Source organism: Talpa europaea (assembly GCF_964194135.1).
Source record: "Talpa europaea genome assembly, chromosome: 15".
Lineage (NCBI taxonomy): Eukaryota > Metazoa > Chordata > Mammalia > Eulipotyphla > Talpidae > Talpa > Talpa europaea.
In genome coordinates, this window is record NC_140083.1 from 76,007,640 (window position 1) to 76,029,309 (window position 21,670).

The following is a 21,670-nucleotide window of genomic DNA, read 5'->3' on the forward strand; positions in this document are numbered from 1 at the left end:
GCGTTGTCAGTGTGGACGGGCAGTGTGGGGTGCAGGGACACCTCTGTCGTGCCAACCCTGGGTGCCAGGTGATCAGTGTCTCTAGTAAAGATATAAAAATGAAGTTGCTTCTTTTCAAGTATTAAAAAAATAAGTTAATTGACAAAAAGGGCCTGAAGCAGCTGAGCGTCTTGCCAGGTTGTCAGCTTCATTTCAATGTGCAAACACAGGAAAAACACCAAGGAGAAAGAGAGCCTCCTGCCCCAGGTGAAGCCTGAACAGGGACAACGCCTGTCCGTCAGCTGGGGGCTTGCAACGTAGGGCCTCACCCCTGTCCCCCAAAGTCAGGATTTTCCAGTGTCAAAATGGTTGTGAAAAGCAAAATGCAGCAGTCCGCAGACCCGGGCCTCGGCCAAGGCATCTGGCCACTGGGGTCCAGTGTGTGGGGTGGGGTGGGGGGCAGACCCCTCGAGTCTCCTTACTTGCATAATGGATTTGGAGCCAGTCCACCCTCGGCTTCCCTGCGGGGCGGGCCTGGGTATGGCCCCATCGCCACTGTCCTGCTCCCAAGTCCTGATTCCCATCTTGCTTTCCTGGGGTGTCCTCTTCGTTTCTTTGGTGGCGCTGCAGGGAGCATGAGCACCTCAGCCCCTTCCCTCTGCGGAGGGCTCTGGCAGCTGTGTCTGGACAGGGAGGGAGCAGCATCTTTCTTTCGTCGAACTCGCGAGCGGAAGAGGGGCGCTAGTCAGCGTGAGTCCTCAGGGAGCGAGCAGGCTTTTCTTTTCTCATGGCAGAGTCAAACGCTCCATGCTCCTCTCTCTCCAGAGCGGGCAGTCACGATGGGTCTCTCCAAGGAGGCCGATCCACCTCCGATAACCATCTTCGCCTGGGGCTCCCCACAGCGGTGACGCCTGACTTGCTTTCAAGAGGCACGTGGACATTTGAGTGCAGACTCCCAGGAGGTGCCAGGCCTTCTCAGATCCTGGATCTGGTGGTTTGGGAGAACCCAGCCCGGGTCAGGCAGATGCCACAGACCAGCCAGCCAGCCAGCGCGTGGACAGGAGCTCACGACCAGTTCAGGCTGAAGCCCTTGGACAGCATGACGGCCTCCAGGTCCTTGTCCTCCTCTTTTTCCCGCAGCCGCTGCTCCTCCAGTAGGGCCACGAGGGCGTCTCTCTGTTCTACCACGTCCAGCATCTCGTTCAGGATCTTCTTCTCCTCAGACAGCTCCTCCTCGGTCTTCAGATGATCTGGGCAGTAGCCAAAGACATTAAGGCTGAAAGGTCCGGGGGCAGCTGGTGCACGCCCAGCACCCCCAGTGCACCCCACCCCTCCCCCTTACCTTCCACGGCCATCCGCTCCCGGAGTTCCTGCTGCAGTCGGCTCTGCCGGTCTTCTAGCTCCAGCTCCCGGGCACTGGGATTGGAGGGGGCCAGAGGGAAACAAGCGATAGTCACTTGGGGGCCAACTCTCCTCGCTCCCCAAATGAGGAAGGAGCTGTGCTCTTGTAGTGACAGGTACTGAGCTGATGCCCGCCCCCCCTTAGCTGTGTCCCCAATCTAAAGCCACTTACAAAATCATCAGCTCCGACTCGTAGCGCACCATGGCATTTTTCTCCTGCACCAGCTTGAACCACTCCTGCATCAGCTTGGGGTCGTCTTTCTTGCCCATGCCTGCCAAGAGAGAGGGTGCGTCAGGCCCCGGGAGTGTCTGCCGTCTCCCGGCCGGTAGGAGTCACCACACTGGGGCAAATGTGCAAAGAGCCGAGCAAGATGCTGCGGGAACACTCCCAAGCCTGGTCCACGTTTGCCTACAGCCTCGGAGGGGGGGGCCCACGCCTACCCCGGGGCTCGGGAGTCTGCGCTTCCCTCTGTCCTGCCTCCGCCTGGCCCTCACCTCCCTCAGTCCCCGGTTGTGGCCTGTTTGACCCTCTTCTGCTCAATGGTTTTCTTTTGGTGTGTTTTAAGTGCTCTGTCCTTTTTTCCCCTTTTTGTTCATTTAATATTTGATGCTTGCTATCTACTAGGTCTTCGAGTCAATGAACGTGGCCAGGGTGAATTATAAACTACCCTGTGCCGTCCTTTACACTCATGAACCCTGATCCTTCCTGGGGCCAATGGTACTAAAGCCTCATCTCTTCACGCCGTGATCAGGGCAGTGCCTCTTCTCAATCTGTGGCCAGTTGGGCAGGCTTGCCAACAGATGTTGTCCCAGAGAATCCTGCATGGGGTACACAGCAAACCCCATCATGGGTAGGTTTCTCACCAAAAACAGAGAAATACCAGCAGACCCTTGAGACTAAATAAGGGGACTACCCCCTGCTCTGAGCCCACCCCAGTGGTGGCTCTGGGGCTGGACACTCAGGTGTCCTTCGCCAACACATGGCTGATACTAAAACCTCCGTGACCCTGACTCCGTCGGGCAAACTGTTTCTTCCCACAGGAAAATGGGAGGAACATTCCAAGAACTCAAACCACCCAGGAGGGAACAAACTCCTTTTCCTTGGAGCACAAAGCAGCTCACGGCCATGGTGTGGGTCTGCCCAAAGGAAAAGAGGCTACGTTAGTGGTTCCTAATATTTCTGACTTTCAAACCCATCTGAGAATCTCAGGAAAGCTAGGGATGCTCCTCCTAGAAAAATGCATGTGCATTATGTAATTTTCCAGCAATTTTGTCCAGAACTTCAGGGTGGTCACGGGCTTCCTGAAGTGCAGTCATGGGCCCCGGGCTAAGAGGCACTGGACCAGGGAAGTTTCTCAAAGTCATTCTATGAGTCATTTGGTTGGATGTTCTAGTCCAGTAACGACCAGACCCGGGGGCATATGAACACACCCTCAGGTGGACGACTGTCAACTAGCAAGCTCCGTCCTCACTGCTGGCCTACATTGTTCCCGTGGCCTTGCCGGCACACTGCTGACAGCGCTCCATCTGCAGTGATTGCCAGAAATGCACGGGGCCCGAGCCAGTTAGTCTCTCACAGGGCCACACTCTGGCGAGGCAGAAACGGGTGGCGGTCACACAAGCGGGGGGTTAGTGTCTGCGCCCCGCGCCCGGTGCACATGCAGCCGTGTGCCCTGGGGGAAGTCCTGCCCCTGAGCCCTACTCTGAAGCACGGACGCTCCCTCCCAGCCAGTGGAGCCTGTGGCGGAGGACCGCAGGCCGGGGTGTCTGGGGACCGGTGCTCTCCTCACCCAACCCAATGGACTTGGTTCTTTGGCTTTTAAGCAGCCTGCGGCTCAGTTCCATGCATTCCTTTCTGAGCGTCTCTGCACAGTGTGCCCTCATGGCCAGGGGAGATGAAGCCCTGAGGCATGCAAGTGGTCAGTGCGGCCAGCCCCGGACGCACTGGGGGGTCTCCCCCTCCCGCCCGCCTCCTGTGTGCCAAGACCACGATCCCTCTGGGAGACATCCGAACGCCGCTCATGAGCTCTGGCAGAGGTTGCTGACAGCCGATGAGCAGAGGTGTATGGTGGGGTGGGGAGAAGTCAAATGTGAGAGCCATGGAGAGCAGAGTAAGAGGTTAGTGAGGGTTAGTCAGGACCACACTCCCCTGCCCTTCCCACATGCCTTTTCAAGGACAATCTTGTCACCACAACAGAGTTCAAATCAGACAAACTTAAAAAAACACACACGCACACTCGGCAAGACACGGGGGAGAGAAGTTTGCTCTTAGTGGTTGTTTTGAAAAAAGAACTCGGGGGCATTTGTGTAGACCAGTCTTTGTAAGGACAGTATTCCTCGACTCCACCCATTGCAATGGCGGCCTGGACGCCTGGCCCCTCTAGCTGCTGGACTCGGGACGAAGGGTCCACCCACGAAGGGGGCCCCACCCCATGGGGCGCTCTGCTGGCTTCGCTCCGCGCCCGGCCCTCCCCCGAGACGGTCAAAGGGATACTGTACCTTGTAAGGAACTGCCACATACTCATGGGGTTTTGTAACAGGGCGATCGGGTGTCAGAGAGAGAGAAAGAGCTGGGGTGTCGGGTCCCTGTGTGGCTACTGGTGCCATGACCCTGCGAGGCAGCGGGCAGGAGGTTGGGGAAGTTACGTTACCTTCCTGGACACAGCAAGGGCAGAAGGAGAGAGGTCTACGCCGCGGAGTCCCGCCACTGGGCTCAACTTCAAAAAGGACCAAACAAAGGAAGAGGAGGAGCAGGAGACGGAGAAAGACAAAAAAGGAAGAGGAAAAAGGAGGAGGAATTTGGAAGTGGAGAGGGACAGGGAGGTGAAATAAAAGACAAGCAGAGGACAAAAAGCATAAAAAGTGAGAAAGGAACAACAGGAGGAAAAGAAAAAAAAATACAAGAAATGGAAAAGCAGAAACAAGGGAACAAAGTCTACAAATGAATTAAGTCCTTTTTCCAGCATGGGACGGAACAAGAGCAGGCCCAGCTCACTCCCTTCGCGCCGGTGGGCGCTCCGGGGCTCCTGCGTCCTCTCGCCCCCTCGGGGTATCAGCAGAGGGTGACCGAGTGGGCTCCTTCCTCAAACGGCCCAAAGGCCCTGGACGGGTCTGTCTGCTTCTGCGCCACAGACCGCACTGAGCACGTGGCCAATCACACCTTTAGGTTTCAAGGGAAAACCTGGGGTCACGCAGCAAACCTGAGTGTGCTCGAGGTGAAACTAACCTTGGGGCAGGGCTGAGGGCTGAGGAGGCATCTGTGGCCCTGCCAGGCCTGCAGGAAGCAGCTCGGAGTGTATAGGGGCCACACCTGGCCTGGTGACTAATTCAGAGCCAGGATGTGTTGGGGGAAACACAGCTACACTGAGGCGACTTCCACCACTTGGGGTGTCATGCCCCCTTCAGGCCAGGGAGGGCCAACCACCCCCTTTCTTTCCGGCCCCTTCATCCCCACAGAGGGGTTCAGGCCACAGCGGGGGGAGGGCCGGCACACTTTGGACTGTAAGACCGAAGGGGGTGAGCTGACAGGACATGCCGAAAACTCACAGTAACAAGGCCGGTGAGGCTGCGGGCGGGGCTCCGGGAGAAGACAGAGCAGAGACATTCTCTACGGCTTAGGGACGCCTGACGGTTACTCAAGGAAGAGGGAGAGGAGCTCAGCAAGGGACCATCACAGAACCACAGGAGCACACACAGCAGACACAGAGCCGGGGAGAACCACCTCAGAGGTGGGGGTGCAGGTGGTTTTACAATTAGAGCGGGGTTTAAGGAAGAACCTGGCTTTGGTCAACAGAAGGGCCAAACAGACAAGCTGTTGGTTGAGAGGTGCCTCTACTTTGTGACTGCGTGAATGCAGGCACTACACTTTCTCTTTCTTTCAAGGCCGTCCCAGAAATCTCCAGGTGCTCTGTGCCTCTGCTCCATGACGACTGTGCCGAGTGCCTATGACAAGCTGACTCTATCCAGCACCCTAACTGGAGATGACTGTAGCCAGCGAATGCGCTGAGGTAGAGAAGGAAGGCCCCTTTCCTAAAAAAAGAAAAATCAAGTTGGCCTTACAGCTACATTTAATGTTCTTTGGTTCAAAGTGTCGAGCTCAGGAAGCCCAGAGAAATCCCACAAAGTTCAGTGTCAACGCACAACCTCTTGCACCTCACGGGACCGATGTTACATGCACACAGGCCGTGGTGCAGAGTGGGACAGCATCCAGATTTGCCAGCAAGGACAGCGGCACAATACTCCTCCCATATAAAGAAGCGAGCACCTGCATGGACATAAAAGGTGTGTCTGCTTTCTGGACATCACCACATACAGTTTCTAGCTGCTTCGGTGTGGACTATATCCTCATACACGCTTTCTTATACAGGAGGCAATATAACATAATATTCAGGACAGAAACTAGGAAATGAAAGCAGGAAGCCCACCCCTCTGGAAAGAGTAGGGCCAGGTGACCCTGGCATGGCTAGGACTTTGTCCTTGACTTTCCTGCAGCTCCAAAATGTCCATAGTGGGTACTACTTTTGTGAACAGAAAAACACTCAATAAATATTATTTTACAAGGAAGAAAATGAGGGGGAAAAACAGTCAAACAAGGAGAGTTCCAAGCCAGACTTGAATCTGAAGTAAACACGTGAAGAAAATACAGAGGTACTGATTTTGAGTATAATTTCTTTGCCTTTTATGGAGATGTGAGAAATAGATGATTTGGTTCACTAGATCCAAGGGCAAAGAGGCTTTAAGCTCATGGTCAATCAAAGGGTTTTTCTTCAAATGCCAAGACAAAATGTCTTTTTTTAATGGGCAGTGTAGTTATCATTCCTCTATTTCCACATCCACTGGACTCCTTGGCTTTGAGCTTCCCCAGAATTCAGTCCTGGGCAGAGGCTTGCTCCTGGCAGGTCTATACCCTCATCCTGACTTCTCTGCAGCTCACCTGCACCGCCCCCATCACCTTGGCAGTAAACAGAGTCGTTTCTCTGAAGTAGCACTTGCTTTGGAAACGTGTCCACCTGCCACTGTCCTTCAGCACCCACTCCCTTTGACACCTGGACACAGGTGACACATGTCACTAACTTTGAAAAGCAGCTGGATACTGTCCTACAGTAAAGCATGTCTCATCATATTCCAGGGAGATGTGTGCAGTAAGCACATCCAGTGCTTTCCATTTCCAAGGCACTCACACGTAGCCCCTCACCTGATCCTGACAGCAGCCTGCTGTGGCACCCCAGAGGCCCGAGCATTTCTACTTTCAAACAAGGGATCTGAGGCTCAAGAAGCTACATGTGGCACAGTCTGGCTAAGATCAAGAACAATCAAAAATACCTTAGAAGGTTTATATGGTTTCAAAGCCAACAAAGCATGTCACTTTAAATGCCAGCTTTACTCGACAGCAATATGGTTTGCATTTGTAAAAAGTTTAGCCAAATTATCAATCAGTAATGTCAATGATCTGTTAGTAATGTCAAAAGTCAGGCTGCTTCAGGGGACCAAATGAGAAAGAAAAGAGGCTGAGAATTCACTCCCCTCCTCCATTTTTAAGTGGCTCTGAATGACTGACATTACTATGGAAATAGGCTTTGGTCTACCTCTACCCCTTGTCCCCACTGAATGACCCCCGTTTCAAGTAACCAAAATGTGGTGTACTACTTTGCATCAAGTTCACTAAAAATATCTATGAAATCTAAGTTGTACTTCAGCCACCAGTAAAGTTGGCTAATTTAGGGTAGAATATATTCTAAAATCCAAAGGACTTTTTATTCAGAGCACTCCACATTTAAGCCTACCAGACCTCTGTGTCTCACAGGGAGGGAGAAGATACACTGTTAATTTCACTGTGATTTCAGATGTTTCAATCTGAGCTACCAGGATGTCCAAACCATGCCAAGACATGTTAGCAGATAGTAACATCATCTTAAAAATACTCAATTTTAATAATTTTTATGGAGAACATCTATGGATTGTTAGGCCAACCGAACTATAAGGAACAAAGGAAGTAGAAAGTGGTACTTCATGGGGGAAGCCCCATGAACTTAATGGGGGCATATTTTGGTCTAGGACTTCTACCTAAATGTTCCCCTATCTACAGAGAAGTTAGCATCATTTGATGATGTAAAAGAAAGTTCCATTGGTACTCACACAGTCTAGTGTAAAAGTAAATCTCTAAATTAAATGCAAATTTAACTAACATAGATTATCTGTGGTGACTAAAGTGTTTAAAAACCTAAAAATAAAAAAAATGAAAGTTATGGAAAAAAAATACCATGGAGGATCTGGACTATTTTGAGGACAATGTAAGAGACTAAGAGTAAGTTACACAAGCAGCGTTTATCAGGGGCCTCTGATGTCCCAGGCCCTGGGCAAGCTCTGTAACAGCCCTGGCTTCTTTAAGAGCTGAAGCAGAAAAAAGATTCTATTTGGAAGCAAAAGACAGGGCAGCTGCAGGAGGAGAGTGAGTTGGTGGGGCAGCCTCAATCCAGGCCTTCTGAACAAATAAGGCACCTGTTCGGGGGTTGAGAAGTGGGGGGACCTGCCCTGGCTCAGGCACCTTCCCACTACCCAGGCTCCCAGCACTTCTAGTTGGACAAAGGAGCCTTCTCCACAGGCCTAAAGCAGAGTGTCTGCACAGTCAGAGCCTGTGATACCATGGGGAGGGCCTGCTAGGAGAAATCTGGATTCCAGAAGTCCCAGTTTGTCAGGCTGCATTCTCCAGGGAATCACTGGTTACATTCTAGAATGTCAGACCCTCAAAGTGTACACCAGACACAGTATGAGGAACAAGGGCTTTTGATGAGCTGAGTCACCATTCACAATTGTGTTTCCACACTGAAGTACAGAATTCCAAATTATCAACTCACAGACATTCTAGAACATTGTCTCTTCACAGGCTCTCAATTGCAGTCTCCCCACCCCCATAAATTGCTGCTTGATTGCTACACAACAATCTATAAATTACCCCAGGGTACTTTACTTCCCTTCCAACTATACTTTCAGAAAATCCTGTGCCTCTGAATAAGCAGCTCCACGGGGTCATAGACAGGAAAAAGGTACACTTATTTCTCAGTCTCGTTTTGGGTGGGCCTCTGCGGACCAAACTTGTGCCGTCCTGGTCTTGCTTAGGTAACTCTCATTTCCCAGCACTGCAATGATACCTTTGAACTCAAGGCTCATGGTGGACACTACCAGATTTTTGCTCATCTTTTCCTAAGAAACATCAGGGGCATTGCCTTTCATGTCCAAACTCAATCTACCAGACAGAGCAGGCAGAAAGCCACATGTCCAGGGCCTCTGGGTGGTCCATGGACAAGAAATGGGACTTCATTGGTTTTGTTTTCTGATGTTGACATTACATAGAAGGGAAGACTGATCCTATGTTTTGTTGACTGAGACAACACCCTACTAGTCTGAGTCCTCCACCCAGAAAGCGTATTTGCTCAGTCCATACTGAGCAAATGCCATGCCCTTGACACAAGGCAGCCTCTGCACTGCCAGGTGGAGGTGCCCAGCCCCCATCCCAGGGGCAAGGACAACTCTGTAGTCCTGACCACTCACACAACACAGAGCTAGGGTGAGGCCCATGTCAGAAAGACTCAGTGCGAGGACTTGGTAGAGAATCTTTAACCCTCAGGGGAAAGGTAGATCAACAAAGGTGTGTGTGAGTTGAGATCCAACAAGGCAGCATATGCACATGTGTGTACACACACACACACACACACGCACACACGCACACACACACGGGAATGCTGGGAAATTGCAAGGATTTTAAATGTTGAAAGCAAAAAACAGCACCAGGCTAATGCTCAGTCAAGCAGACAAACCCCAATTTACTAACCTACCAATTAAATTAAGGGAAGTTACTAGAAGAAGACTCAGATGGGGTGTGGAGGGGGGAAGTAAACAGTCTTGGGGTGGGCATCCCACCCCACTCACCAGTGAAAATGGAAGGGCACTTTCAGTCCACTATGTCCCATCTCTAAACCGTTCATGTCCTTCCAATTTCCCTTTGACACATGCCTATCAAGAGGTAAGACCTTTGAAAACTAGCAATTAGGTGTATATATTTTAATCAAAAGCTCTTCAGAAGAGATATGGTTTTAATCTAAAAAAATTATCTGATCATTTATCTGTTCTGGAGCAACAAAGGTTGGTGGCTGTACAGGGGCGGGTGAGCTTGTTCAGCGTCGGGGAAGAGGGGGTGGGGTGGGGTCACTTGGGGACCCTTCCTCTCTGGCCCAGGGCTCAGGATGAGCACAGTGCCTGCTTTCCTTTGAAATCATACAACTGAGCAATGTGAAGAAGGGAACTTAGACTCTCTGATTCAAAAAGTCAAGAGACTTTTTGTATAGGCTGGGGGCCTTTAAATTGTTGGCTGAGAGGCACTGAGGGGCCCTCTGAAGCAGCAGGATACCCAGAGCAGGGACCAGGGGTCTGGATTCCCAATACCTGAGAGCTGCTTGGAGCTTTGTCTTACCCATGTTGAGAAAGAAGATGGATTGCCAGGCCCAGAAGTGGGGCTTCTGAGTGGCTTTTTGGGGATATGAAAATAGAGAAGCAATAAGGTTCTACATTTTAGGCTCTAGGTTTCAAAAGGGAAATCCCCCCCTGCCTCCATCCCCCAATAATGACTATTACCAAATACTCTAGGACTCAAACAGCAATAACTGGAAAAGGATCTGTTATTCCCTTCTGGAGCTTGAGGAGAACAGGGTCAGGGGACCCTTGATTTGGGGCACATGAGTCCCTTCAAAATGGATGTTTGCCTCATGCTTCATTAGTAGGGCAGTGGTTGCCTCTGTGCGGTGAGCAGAACCCACAGGAAAAGTCTAAATTTTACCCAGAAGTCATAATGAACTGATGAAAGAGGAAGTGAGGAGTCGCTGAGAACCCAGGAGCAAGGGTTAGCAAGTGTTGGATGGCGGGGCCTCCTCTAACCCTGAGGGTAAACTGAGCTTTGTTTTCACCATTCATTTTCTGCTGGAATTTGTTAAAGTTCTAAATTCAAAGACTACAGCTGCCATCTGGGGACGCAGAAACACAAACAGCCAGCTCCATTTTATCACAAGGGAGGGGTAAAGAAGACAAAAATAGACACATGAGGTAATCCGTGTAGCAACAGTATGTGGGATCTGGGAGAGGAGGGTGAATGTAATCTTAAAGAAACGAATTCTGACAGCTCCTTTCAGGGGATTTTGAATTAAAAAAAAAATTGAGATTTGTTTAGAAATGACAGACATTTCCCAGAGGGTTAGGGGGAGGCAGGAAAAGGAGTCAGGGATTTAGGGAGTGGGACTTGTTAATTGGAATGTAAGCATCAGCCCTTTTACAGCATCACTGGCCTCTGGGTGGACATCCTGAGCACAGCAGAAGCTCCAGGGCACCAATGGAGTCTGTCGAGGGTGGGGACTTCATGGGAACATGGGGTGGGGGTGCACAGAGCCAGGACCCACAGGCAGGCAACCCCCCAACAGGGCCAAGAGCCCACTCCTTACGGGGGAGGCTCACCTAAGAATGCAGCACGGTTTTATAATAGAAATCTACTGAATTATGCCCTTGGTTTTTTAATGCATGGGCTAAGAAATAACTCTATTAAAAAGAAGGGGTTATGGTAAAAAAAAAAAGAGAGAGAGAGAGAGAATGCACTTTGCCAGCTCTTCTAGGCAAGGGGTGATTTAAGTGGTCTAACAGCCTGGGCAGGGACACTGGCTCCCCAAGATGGTGCGAGTCCACACCGGGCAGCTCCAGAAGCATCACTTGGTTCCCCTGGGAAATGTCGGCTTTGCCTAAGAAAAACTGCCAAGACTCATGGATTGGCGATTTCTCCAAAGTAATACAAGGGGTAAGCTTTGTACAGCAAGACATCAAAAACACTGAGTTCCTTCCTTTAAGGGAGTGGTTCTATTGTTTTAGAATCACCTGGAAGTTTTGTTAAAACCCACATAACCAGGATTCGCCTGCAGTTTCTGCCTGGGGGCACCAGAACAGGGCTGAGAATCTGCATTCCTAATGAGGTCTCAGGTGATGCTGCGCTAGAGAGCTGATGTCTTCACTGAAAAGAACAATCCAGGCCCAAGACTGAGCGAGGAGGAACGAACATGGTCATAGGCACTGTCAACAGAGTCTCAAGTTTGATGAATTTGCACAGAAATCACAAATGACACTCTGAAATCTTTGAGGGAAGGGTGAGCACACTTAATTACAGGGGCTGGGGCTGAATCCCCACACGCTGGCTTGTGAGGATGGCTGGCTGGGAGCGTGTCGTGGATGTGGCACCTACAAGTTGGAGGGGATGAGGTTCAGGCAGAGGACGTGCTGGAGAGGGCACGGTTGTGAGTGAGAGGCAGAGTATGTGCATGCCCTTGTGCATGAGCACATGTACACGTGTGCACGTGTGGTATGCTGTTACTGTCACACTGCCAAACAGCACAAGCACACTGCCAAACAGCACACTGCCAAATGGACAGGATGCTGTCGACGCCAGCTGATCAAGGCTGGCGAGAGGGAGGAGGGGAGGAGGTTTTATTGTAAAAAAGTAAAGTAACTCCAGGCAGCAAAAGCTCCAATCTCCATGGGGAGGTCTGCGTGCTGCCTCTCGCTGAACTGGAAAAGGGCCTGTGCTTTGGTCATTTGTGAGCAGGGACTGGGGAGAGCGGGTGGGAGAGGGTGTCAGCAGGGTTAGTGCCAGCCCAGAGGCTGCTATACATACCACCCAGATGCAAGTCGATGAGGTCACTGTAATAAGACTCTCCCCAATAGTCTACAACAAGGAATTGGTGAAGAGAGAGTTATTGGATCAGACACCCCTCCATGGCCCCCATATCCAAAGCAATCAATGATCTGAAGCAGAGATACAGCAAAAGGGTGGAGAGGGACAGCTGGAAAGCATGCATCTCTCTGCAGGTGCATCACACACGCTTGCTGTGGCTGTGCGGCTCTGGGGGTCACTCAACACCACGGATGGCAGAGTCATCCACCAGTCAAGTGTGAAGCCTGTTCACACATTGGATTGGTTAGGATAGCAGGCCTGGGGTTTGTTGGGAATCCAGACCCTGCTGGGTCTCAATCTTACCTCCCTAGGAAGACTAAAGTTTCAAGGGCCAACCAGGGGCTATTTACATCCTTAGTCACTGAGTATTAGAAGCCCCAGACTGAGGAGCTGAAGGCAGGATGTGACACTCCTAACAATGCTCTGCCAGAGCAGCAGTCTTTAGGCTCAAAGGCTAGCCCAGGTGCCAGGGACGCAGCCCGGAGCCCCAGAGCTGAGTATGCCAACTCCTTGCAGAGCCACTGTTGATGGGTAGGTCTGAGATGAAGGAGGTCCTGATTCTTCTGGGGTTCAGGTCCCCACTTTGGCCAGCCTTCACTATAAAAGCAGGCATGAGCTGTGACTTTGCCAAAGACCCCAGAGGCCGGCTGGCCACGGGCGCGCCCAGCCTGTCAGGGTGTCATGTCCTTCCCCAGACTGCGCCCCAAGACTGGGCACTGCCGGGGGCTGGTGGAGCGGGTGGTCCTCACCTTCCCAGAATCAGAAATAAAGCAAAGTGTGACAAAGTCAGCTGCCCGTGTCCCTTCTCCAAATCTCACAATCTGAATGCTGATCCCGCAGCTGGTGTGGCAGGTGAGGTCCCCTTCGGGGGCGGACACACGGAAGGCGAAACACAATCCAGGAGGCTTTCAATGCCCACTCAAAGCTGACCCCACCATTTAAGTTGAATCAGGGTTCCATAACAGAAGGGGTGCCCTAGACCAGAAACCACATTAAGTCTTGGTCTTGCCCTGGCTGGAAGGCTCTGAGGCACGTCCTGGTGAGCTAGACAGGCTGAGTTCCACGGATAGCAGGTCCGCGTCAGAGTTCTTCCAAACACGCTGACCTTCAGACAGGTGGGAAGCCCACCAAGTGGTCAGCCGAGTGCCTCAGGAAAGGGGCTGACTCGCCCTTGCTGGAGACTCAAGATATCATGCTCAAGAGTAAGAGCTCAGCCAGCAGCAGCCAGACATGGGAGAGACAGAGGAGTAGCCAAGAGCACAGTGTGGCCTCACGATGATGGCCACCAGGCAGGACAAGGCCCCTGGGACTTCGGGCAGAAGGCCAGTCTTGGAACTGATGTGTTTAAAATAAGAAAAAGAAAATTATATATTTGGAAACAGAGTCCCATGGTAGGAGCCGTTAAGTCCTGAGAACCTCCCAAGTGCATCACGGGGAAATCTCCCAACAGGGCAGCCAAAGCTTGTCTTTAAAAACAGCACAGATTTGGGTTTGGTCAAAGGTGTTTTGGTGACGCCTCGAGGAGTGTGGATTAGAACAGTGGCTTCTAAACTGTTCTGTGGGACCTGGGCTTCTTCCAGAGTGTTTCAGCAGGTCTCCCAAATATCTGGTTTATGAATAGTTTTAACTTGTTTAGTATAAATAAGAAGTCCAAATGTATGCCAACTTTTAACCCGCTGAAGGCCATTGACACCTTGCTTTCTGCTACCAGGTAAACTCATTTTGGTGAGAGCCCCTAGGACAGAGTTTCTTCTGCTCTTTTGTGCAAGTGTCTGCACACCCTATAAATGTGTCAGGGGGGAGGATATTTTTCTTATTTATTTAAATACATAGGTGCGCCCGGACCACTGGCCAGCAGACACCCAGGAAGGCTCGTGGGACCAGCCTCTCAGCAGCTCCTGTCACAGCTGGTGCTGGAGCTGGGTAACACGTGTCTAGCTATCATGGCACAGTTGATTTTGTGTTTACAGTGTGTTTGGAAGCTTGTACTGAGATCTTGTCTTTATAAAGAATATGAACTACAGTCTGATTTGTTTGTGATTCAACTCTGAAGACAGCGCTCACTGCTGTCCTCTAAGCATCTAGCATCTTGGGGCCTCCCTGGTGGCGCAGGGGGTTGGGACACAACCTATGAGGCTGTCCGCGGCCACTGCCGCACGAGTTCGATCCCTGGTCAGGGAGCAACCCACATGGCGCAGCAGACCTCTCCTGTCTCGCCCGCTGCTCCCCTCAGCAGTGTATTTCGTCAGTCTGCCTGTTCTGTTCCCCACTCTGTCTCTGGTGAATCCTCTCACCCCCCCCACCTCTGGCCTGTACCCCAATTCTTGTATGCATAAATAAATAAATCTTTTTTTTAAAAAAAGCATCTAACATTTAGATCATTGAAACCACATAGATGCTTCCTGGAGGGCTGTTAAAAATATGCTACTATTTATAGCAATTATCTGTGTGTATCAGACACTGTGCCCTGGGGTGAAATGGATGCTGAGAGTTCACACCTACAGTTGCCTACCACACCTGTATTTACAACTCTGCATTAACATCTTAGAGTAACTCCTTTTAATTTTAAACTTGAACATGGCTTTGCTTATAAAAAGGTTTCTGCTGTCAAAAACAAGTATGAAAATCACTGACTTAGATGACAAGTCATAGGTTTATGAAAAGGTAATTCAATAACTGGAAGGAAGAAATCTGGCAAAATCCTATGCCCGTCTTCAAGGGTATTATTTTCTCTGACTCCTGGCCAGTTGGCGGCGTAAGTAACGTGAGATACTGAGGCACCGTCACAAACTGAAACTGTACAGCAGACAACAGGCATGCGAGTGCTTTACGTGAGGACCTCAGAGCCTTGTGAGCAGGAGGAGCCAGAAGTCTTCCTGGAGGGCTCAACACTATGAAATGCAGATGCATGCCTGCTCACTTATTGTATATCTTGAGAAATGGATGCCTCACTCTACATTTAGCAGTAATTTCTGGGGAGGCTATGATGGAATGATGATGGGCCCTGGTTCCCTCCAGTATTGTCTGCAAGGAGAGAAAGCAGTTGGGTGCTGGGCCTCTCTGGTGGGTCCGGGCTAGCTCCCTCCAGGTGCACAGACTTAACAGAGGAGGCCAAATGAGAGCCTGCAGGCCTGGAGACAGAACAAGGATGGGCGGGCCATCACAGTTCATTTGGAAGCTGGGGCACGTTTTAGGTCAACCTGAATCTCCACTCCTTGACACAGGGCTTGCCTCGCTGTCCTGGGTTTCTTGGCTCAGAGTCTGCTCAGTGGGTCAAGTTTTTGCATGTCATTTGGTGGCCTGGGCTTTACGCAGTAAGTCCAGCAGCAGGTGAGGGACAAAGTCAAGAACATCTACTCCCTCATTTTCTCCCCATTCCATCTCTTCACCAGAAGATCGTCACTGAGTTGACTGTTAAGTTGCAATTTTTAGGCCTTGAAGGGTTTAGGAAGGAGACCTACTTCTGTGACTGACTCCCCCAACATGAGCTTCAGTCCCACAGAACCCCAGAATTCATCTCAACCGCAGGCACATTATAGGAATTCAGCCCACCAGCCAGTTTTCTAGCAAGATCGATGGCAGCAATGGGCCCTGTTCCAGGCTCCCGCTTACGGCTCGTCTGCAGTGTACAGACAGCCTGCCTGCCAGAAGGTGTTCCGCCCTCTCTCCGTTGCCACACAAGAACAAGGGGTTACTGCAAAATCCAGTCACTGCTTGTTTTTCATGCCCAGTCTGGTGATTTGAAGGCTGAGCTGGAGACCACAAAGAAACAGTTTCCCCATCCTGAGAATGGATTGCGACTCAGGGACACTTGAGAAAGCAGAGACCAGTCATTCCAGGCCTGAGTTGGGGTACAGCTGCACAGTTGGGGTGAGCCCAGAGTTTTCAAGGTCCTGAACCAACAAGGCTCCTCCAGGGTGACTCAGACATTTCCATGCTTCCCCTGTACCCAACGTGCTGACCCCTACCCCTGCCCTGGGTCCCTTGAGCCCCCTCCATGCTCCAGAGCTCTGCCCCAGCAACAGGGCTCACTAAGCAATGGCCTCAGAGCCACGTCCCAGTGTCTGCTCTGTGCTGGCTCACCACAGTTCCCCAAGCCTCTCCTGCCTGCCCCGAGTGACCGGCCTCCAGGGAACACAGAGCCTGGCTTCGCACTGGCAAATCTGCATGTGCGTCTGCAGGAGGTGGTGAGGACAACGTGGCATGTCCTCACGTGCTCTGTGTGGCTCAGGCAGGAGAGGGAGCCCGAATGCTAAAGGCAGGAGGGGGCAGGCAAGAGCAGGTTGGGGGCCCTGCTCGTGCAGTTCTGTGATGGCTCCTTGTGGCACAGTCCCTCATTCCCAGTTATTTTCTCCTAGAGAAATGACGGGGTGGGAGGGGAGCGGGGAGAAAAGGTGGACAAGGCCCAGCGTTTGCCATCAACAGATGAAACAGACTGAGAGGTCATTCTACAGGTAAATGGCGAGCAACAGTGCTGGGCCTGGGGCAGTTGCAAAGAGAGGTGCTTTTCTTTCCCTTTGCTTAACAGGAGGCCCCAAATCTCAGGCACGAAGGGCCCCAGAGAATCCTGCTGGAAAAGAAGCTGAGGTCCAGATGCGGTGCTGCGAGACTAGCCTATGTGGGAGATTGGGGTGTCCGGTGGGGGCTTCCTTCAGGGACAAACATCCTCACAGAGGAAACCCAGACAGTACCTGCTTCACCGCGGAGGGCCTTCTCCACAGCCACGCCTCTTTCCTCCAGCTGCCTCTGCTTCTCCTCCACCTGTTCCAGCTGCCGTTGGATAATCTATGGGACAACAACAGTGTAAGCTGGGCCTCACCTGCTGTGTAGACCCCGGGCCCCTTATTTGTAAGCACCATGGTGCCTGGGGGCACATCAGCGGGAGAGGCCCGCCTCTCTCTGGAGCAGGAAGAAAGGAAGAAAGGAAGTGGATGAAAACACCTGCAGGAAGGATTTAAGTACTAAGCCCAGGGCCTTTCTATGGTGAGGCTGCTGAAGCACTAGCCCGGGTTCTTAGAGAGTACAGCAGAAATCCTGTCTCTATAAGATAAAAAATTAAAAAAAAAAATCTAGAATAGAGCAATGAGCCAGAATCTGCCACACAATGAGTTTCTCTAGGCTCTGTGCGGCTAACAAAGGTACCAGAAGGACGTACCACCTTCTAGCAGCAGCCAGTATAGAGGTCTGTGGAAAATGTCATGCCACAAATGAAGTAAAACCCAATGACCCAACCAGATAAAGAGAAAAGGACAAAGAGATTGGTTTTTAATGCCTGACAAGACACACTTCAGCAGAATGGCTTCATTTGTATTTGGATTTGTTGTTCATGTTTCTCATTGTTGTGTAGCTTTTGATCAGCATACTCATCTTTAGAAAGAAAATTCTATCTCATTTTAGAAATCGTATTGTATTTATATTCATATTTTGTGTAAATAATTTTTTTTTTTTGGTTAAAGTCCAGAATGCATGAGGCCTGCAGACAGGTGAGTGGCCCTCTGGGGTTCTACCTGGGCTCGGTGCAGTCGCTTGAGTTCCTCTTGCTTGGCCTGTCTCCGGGCTGCCTTCTGAACACGCCGGGTCAGCTTGGCATTCAGCTCTTCCTCTGTGTAGGTCCTTGGCTGGAGAGAAGGAGAGAGAGTTCCTCGGTCAGTTGCACGCGGGCTAGAGAGAGGCTGGGGCGCTAAGCGGCAGGGGCAGGGACAGTGCCGTCGCTGAGGCAGAACCATTCCTCTGCAGAGCGCCGGCAGGTGACGGTGGGCGCGGCTGTGTGGGGCACCTGGCGCTAGCTCAGCTGTGGCTTCGATGGTGCTTGTCTCTGCTGGAGCCCTACATGCCACAGGGTACACCTCAAGATCTACAAGTGAGACACTTCCCTGCTGTGACAGGGACAGGAGGCTGAGTGGGGACTGACTATTAGGAAGTTAAAATGTCAACAGGACACACACTCATGGAGGCCACTATTTCCCATGGAAGGACGTGTGCTCCGCTTACGGTGCTGTGAGGGGAGGAGCACTGGTGAGGGATTCTCAAGCCTCCTGCTTCTAGGAAGAGGATAGGGAAAAGACAAAGAAAACCAGGGTCCTTTTATTTTCTTGCTTGACATCAAAATCACTTCTTCAGATGAGTGATAATGATATATATTATATATATATCGAAAGTCACTTTCTCACTTTCTTCAGATGAGTGATATCTTCTGTGGTGATATCGATATCACTCATCTGAAGAAAGTGACTTGTGATGCCAAACAAGAAAATAGATGTGTGTGTGTGTGTGTAGGATTCCGCTAAGAAGTAACATCTGAGGTAAAGAAAGATGCTTCTATTTGAAGTCTGAGTGAACCCAAGCTAATGTATCTGATGAAGGAAATATGGCAGCAGCCCTGGACTGACTGGGTCTGCATGGGAGGCCGCCATCAGTGATGGAGAGGAAGGAAGAAAGGCCTGGTGGGTTGTTTCAGTCAGTGCCTTCAAGAACTGGCACATCCACCTGCAAGTGGGGGCATTAAGGGTAACCGGCAGGGCATGTCGCATGCCTTGAATAAACATGGCTAACACTGAGAGGTAAATGCTGGAGAGGCTGCCTTGGTTCATAAGGCCCTCTTTATTGCTTCTGAGAAAATTAAAAATGGAGACTTTTAAGACTTTAAAGGAGACCTCAAATTTAACTCAGAGTAGAATCTCACAAGTTTTATTCTGAGAGCTTAGGGGATGGCACAGGCCTAATGGAACAGGCAGTCCCTGAATGGTCGGAGGTGTCTTAAGCATCTCACTTGGCAGATCACGGAGTCGAGGGCTCGAGAACTCCCCATTTCTGTGGTGCCCAGTCCCAAAAGGGCTGCCCTGTCCCACCCCAGCCCCGCTCCCCCAGGCACCTGGAGCAAAATTACCACATGCACTCCAGCCTGCAAAGAGCAGGGCCTCTCACCCTCCTCTGCCATGGCACAGCTCTAGAAAGTTCTGCCGCCAGTATTTACTACAGCTCCATGCATGTATGAACACCGTTAGTGAGGACGTGGCTGGAGGGCCAGGCTGGGCTGCTCCGGTGGTTAATCACAGACACGCATGCAACAATGACCAGCCAATGGGAATGAGACACTACCTTTGATGCATATGATCTCCTGAATGCCAAGGCGTGTGGTACATAAATCGACTTTTAAGGGGATGGCGACGGAAAACAAAACAGAATAGTAATAATAATAACAATTTAAAAATTAAAACTAGAACACAGAAATGGAGCAAAATCAGTTAGAAGCTTAAAACAAATACACAGGACTAAAACACATGATTATTTTTCACAATGTCACACAGGACTGCGTCAGTGAGGAGCCTGGGGTTAAGATCCTACCAGCAGCATCTTAGCAAACCTCAGTTTTCAATAAGCTTTGGGCTCGCAGTTCTGCTGAGAAGTCAGCATCTTCCCGACTGTGCCCCGAATCTTAGCTCTTTTCCCTTCCCAGTCTGCCTTGGGTATAGATTAAAACTGTTTCAGTAAATGCTGGCAGACAAAGTGTGTCTCCTTTAGTCTCCATTTGCTTGTGGAAATTCAGATGACTTCTCCCAGCTGCATGCTACAGGGACCTGGGATGTGGGGCAGGTGGTGGCGATTCCTGTTGCCACAGAGAAAAGGGAGTATGAAACCTCAAGTTCTCTCACTAAAGCCTCTTCTGGCAGCGTTTCTGAACAGGGCCAGGCGGGTTCCTAGCAGGCTGCCCAGCAACCCCGGGGCAGAAGGTGGGGGTCATTTCTTAATTATACACAGTAGAAGGGGTCCGAAAAAGCATAAGTAACTGATCTTCACCAAGAACATTTAGGCCTCCCTGGTGGTGCAGGCGGCTGAGCACAGCGCCGTGAAGCTGTCTGCAGCCTCTGCAGTGCGGGTTCAATCCCGGCCGGCCACGGAGATACCCACATGGTGCAGCAGACCTCTCCTGACTCGCCCGCTGCTCCCTCAGCAGTGTATTTCAGCAGTCTGCCTGTTCTGCTCCTCTCTCTGACTCTGGTGAACCCTCTCATCCTCCCGCACATCTGCCCTGTACTCCAGTTCTTGTATAAATAAATCTTTAAAAAAAAAAAAAAAAGAACATTTAGGCCTTCCGTTTAGCCCCTTTCACTTCCTGAGACCAGAGGTGAGTTGCTCAGAGCCCCATGGTTACAGCCCTGCTCATCGGCTAGTGGCAGTAAGGGAGGTGGGAGGCGCTGGGGGTCTAAGGGGTGCCCTCCAGTGCGTGCTCCTCTGTGCACCAGCGGGGCCACCACAGTCAGGGAAGAACAAACTTGCCTCCGTGATGGCGTGTAACTGGGAGCGCATGTCCATTGCCATAGGCCGACCTCTCCCACCCCGGAGTGGCGAGAGGACAGATTTCAGCATCAGAACAAGTCAAGTGAAACAAAAGGCGAGGAGGGAGGACTCCCCCAGGTAGCGAGTGAAAGCTCCCCAGAAACTGTAACGAGTCAGGCTTCAGGCCTTTACCTGAGGGTGATATTAGAAGGGGGTGGGGAAGCACTTGACTTATTTCTGGGGGAGGGGAGATGCCAATTTGGCAGAGGCAGTGGCCAGAAGGGTGACATCAGGGCACGTCTGTCTTGTGCGGAGTGAGGAGCACGGGAGGGCTGGGAGACAGACACGCATCTGCTGAGAGACACCAAGGCCGTTCAAGGGCAAACGTGCTCTGGGGCCCGCCAGAGGCCACAAAGCAGTGACGCCAGTTGTTTTTAAGTCAGACTGAAGCAAAGAAAGGAGGTACGTGTGCATTACCTCTTGTTGGTAGGGCTACAGGTGTACAAAAAATCTGTACTATCTTAGTTTTTCTGAACAAAGATTTTAAATAAAAATAAGGTATTTTAGATTTTTCTAAAAGATGAAACAAAACACAGGTGCTTGCTTCACAGACCATTAGGGATGGTCTCTGATAAAGGGGAGCCCCTTCTCTGAAGTGTGCTGCTGCTCTAGCTGCTGGCTGGGCCCTCCAGAGTCAATTAAACCCCATTCTCACTTTAGGTGCCCCCGGCCCCACACTACTTACCCTATAACTCTTCACTCCTACAGAGAAGTTGAAAGAGGACAATGAAAACCTGGGCATCCTGCACCTGGATTTGCTAGATCTTAGCATTTTAATCTTTATACCATTCCCCTTCCCCTGCCCCCGAATCAAGACCTTTGATCCTAAAAATTTTAGCATGTATTTCCTAAGAACAGAACATTTCCCTACATGACTCTGTCCCTTAACTTGGGAACTTAAACAGGGACCTTGGCATTGATGAGATATTATATTTTTATGCATATAATAATGGTCAAATTTCTACAACAATCCAAAGTGTTCTTCATGGCTGTTTGTTTTCCTGCATTAGCTCCTATGTCTGTAAATTCACAGGGCCCTGCTCTTGCTCAGCACACTCAGCTGACACCACACCCCAGTAGGGGTCCAGCCAGGAGCCCTAGGCTCGGATGTGTCCTTACTATTCCCTACATGGCCCGGAGCAGAGGGCTCTGCCTGTGTGGAGTGCACGGGAAGCCTCTGGTTCTGGGATTCCA

The 21,670-nt window shown here is 50.8% G+C and overlaps 1 protein-coding gene across 4 annotated transcripts in view; it reads right to left on the bottom strand.

The window, feature by feature from the left end:
- Positions 1 to 1,044: 1,044 nt before the first annotated feature.
- MICAL3 (microtubule associated monooxygenase, calponin and LIM domain containing 3) overlaps positions 1,045 to 21,670 on the bottom strand; it is a gene marked incomplete at both ends in the record, with an annotated part of 95,746 nt that continues 75,120 nt past the window's right edge. The window contains 7 exons of one of the 4 annotated variants that reach the window (XM_084255250.1): positions 1,045 to 1,229; positions 1,322 to 1,395; positions 1,553 to 1,652; positions 12,080 to 12,130; positions 16,831 to 16,924; positions 17,647 to 17,757; positions 19,238 to 19,288. In XM_084255250.1, the coding sequence (XP_084111376.1) occupies positions 1,045 to 1,229; positions 1,322 to 1,395; positions 1,553 to 1,652; positions 12,080 to 12,130; positions 16,831 to 16,924; positions 17,647 to 17,757; positions 19,238 to 19,288 (666 nt within the window). Of the gene's footprint in view, positions 1,230 to 1,321; positions 1,396 to 1,552; positions 1,653 to 4,031; positions 4,098 to 12,079; positions 12,131 to 16,830; positions 16,925 to 17,646; positions 17,758 to 19,237; positions 19,289 to 21,670 lie in introns of all 4 variants that reach the window. The other 3 variants (XM_084255249.1, XM_084255248.1, XM_084255251.1) reach the window with 3 other exon arrangements.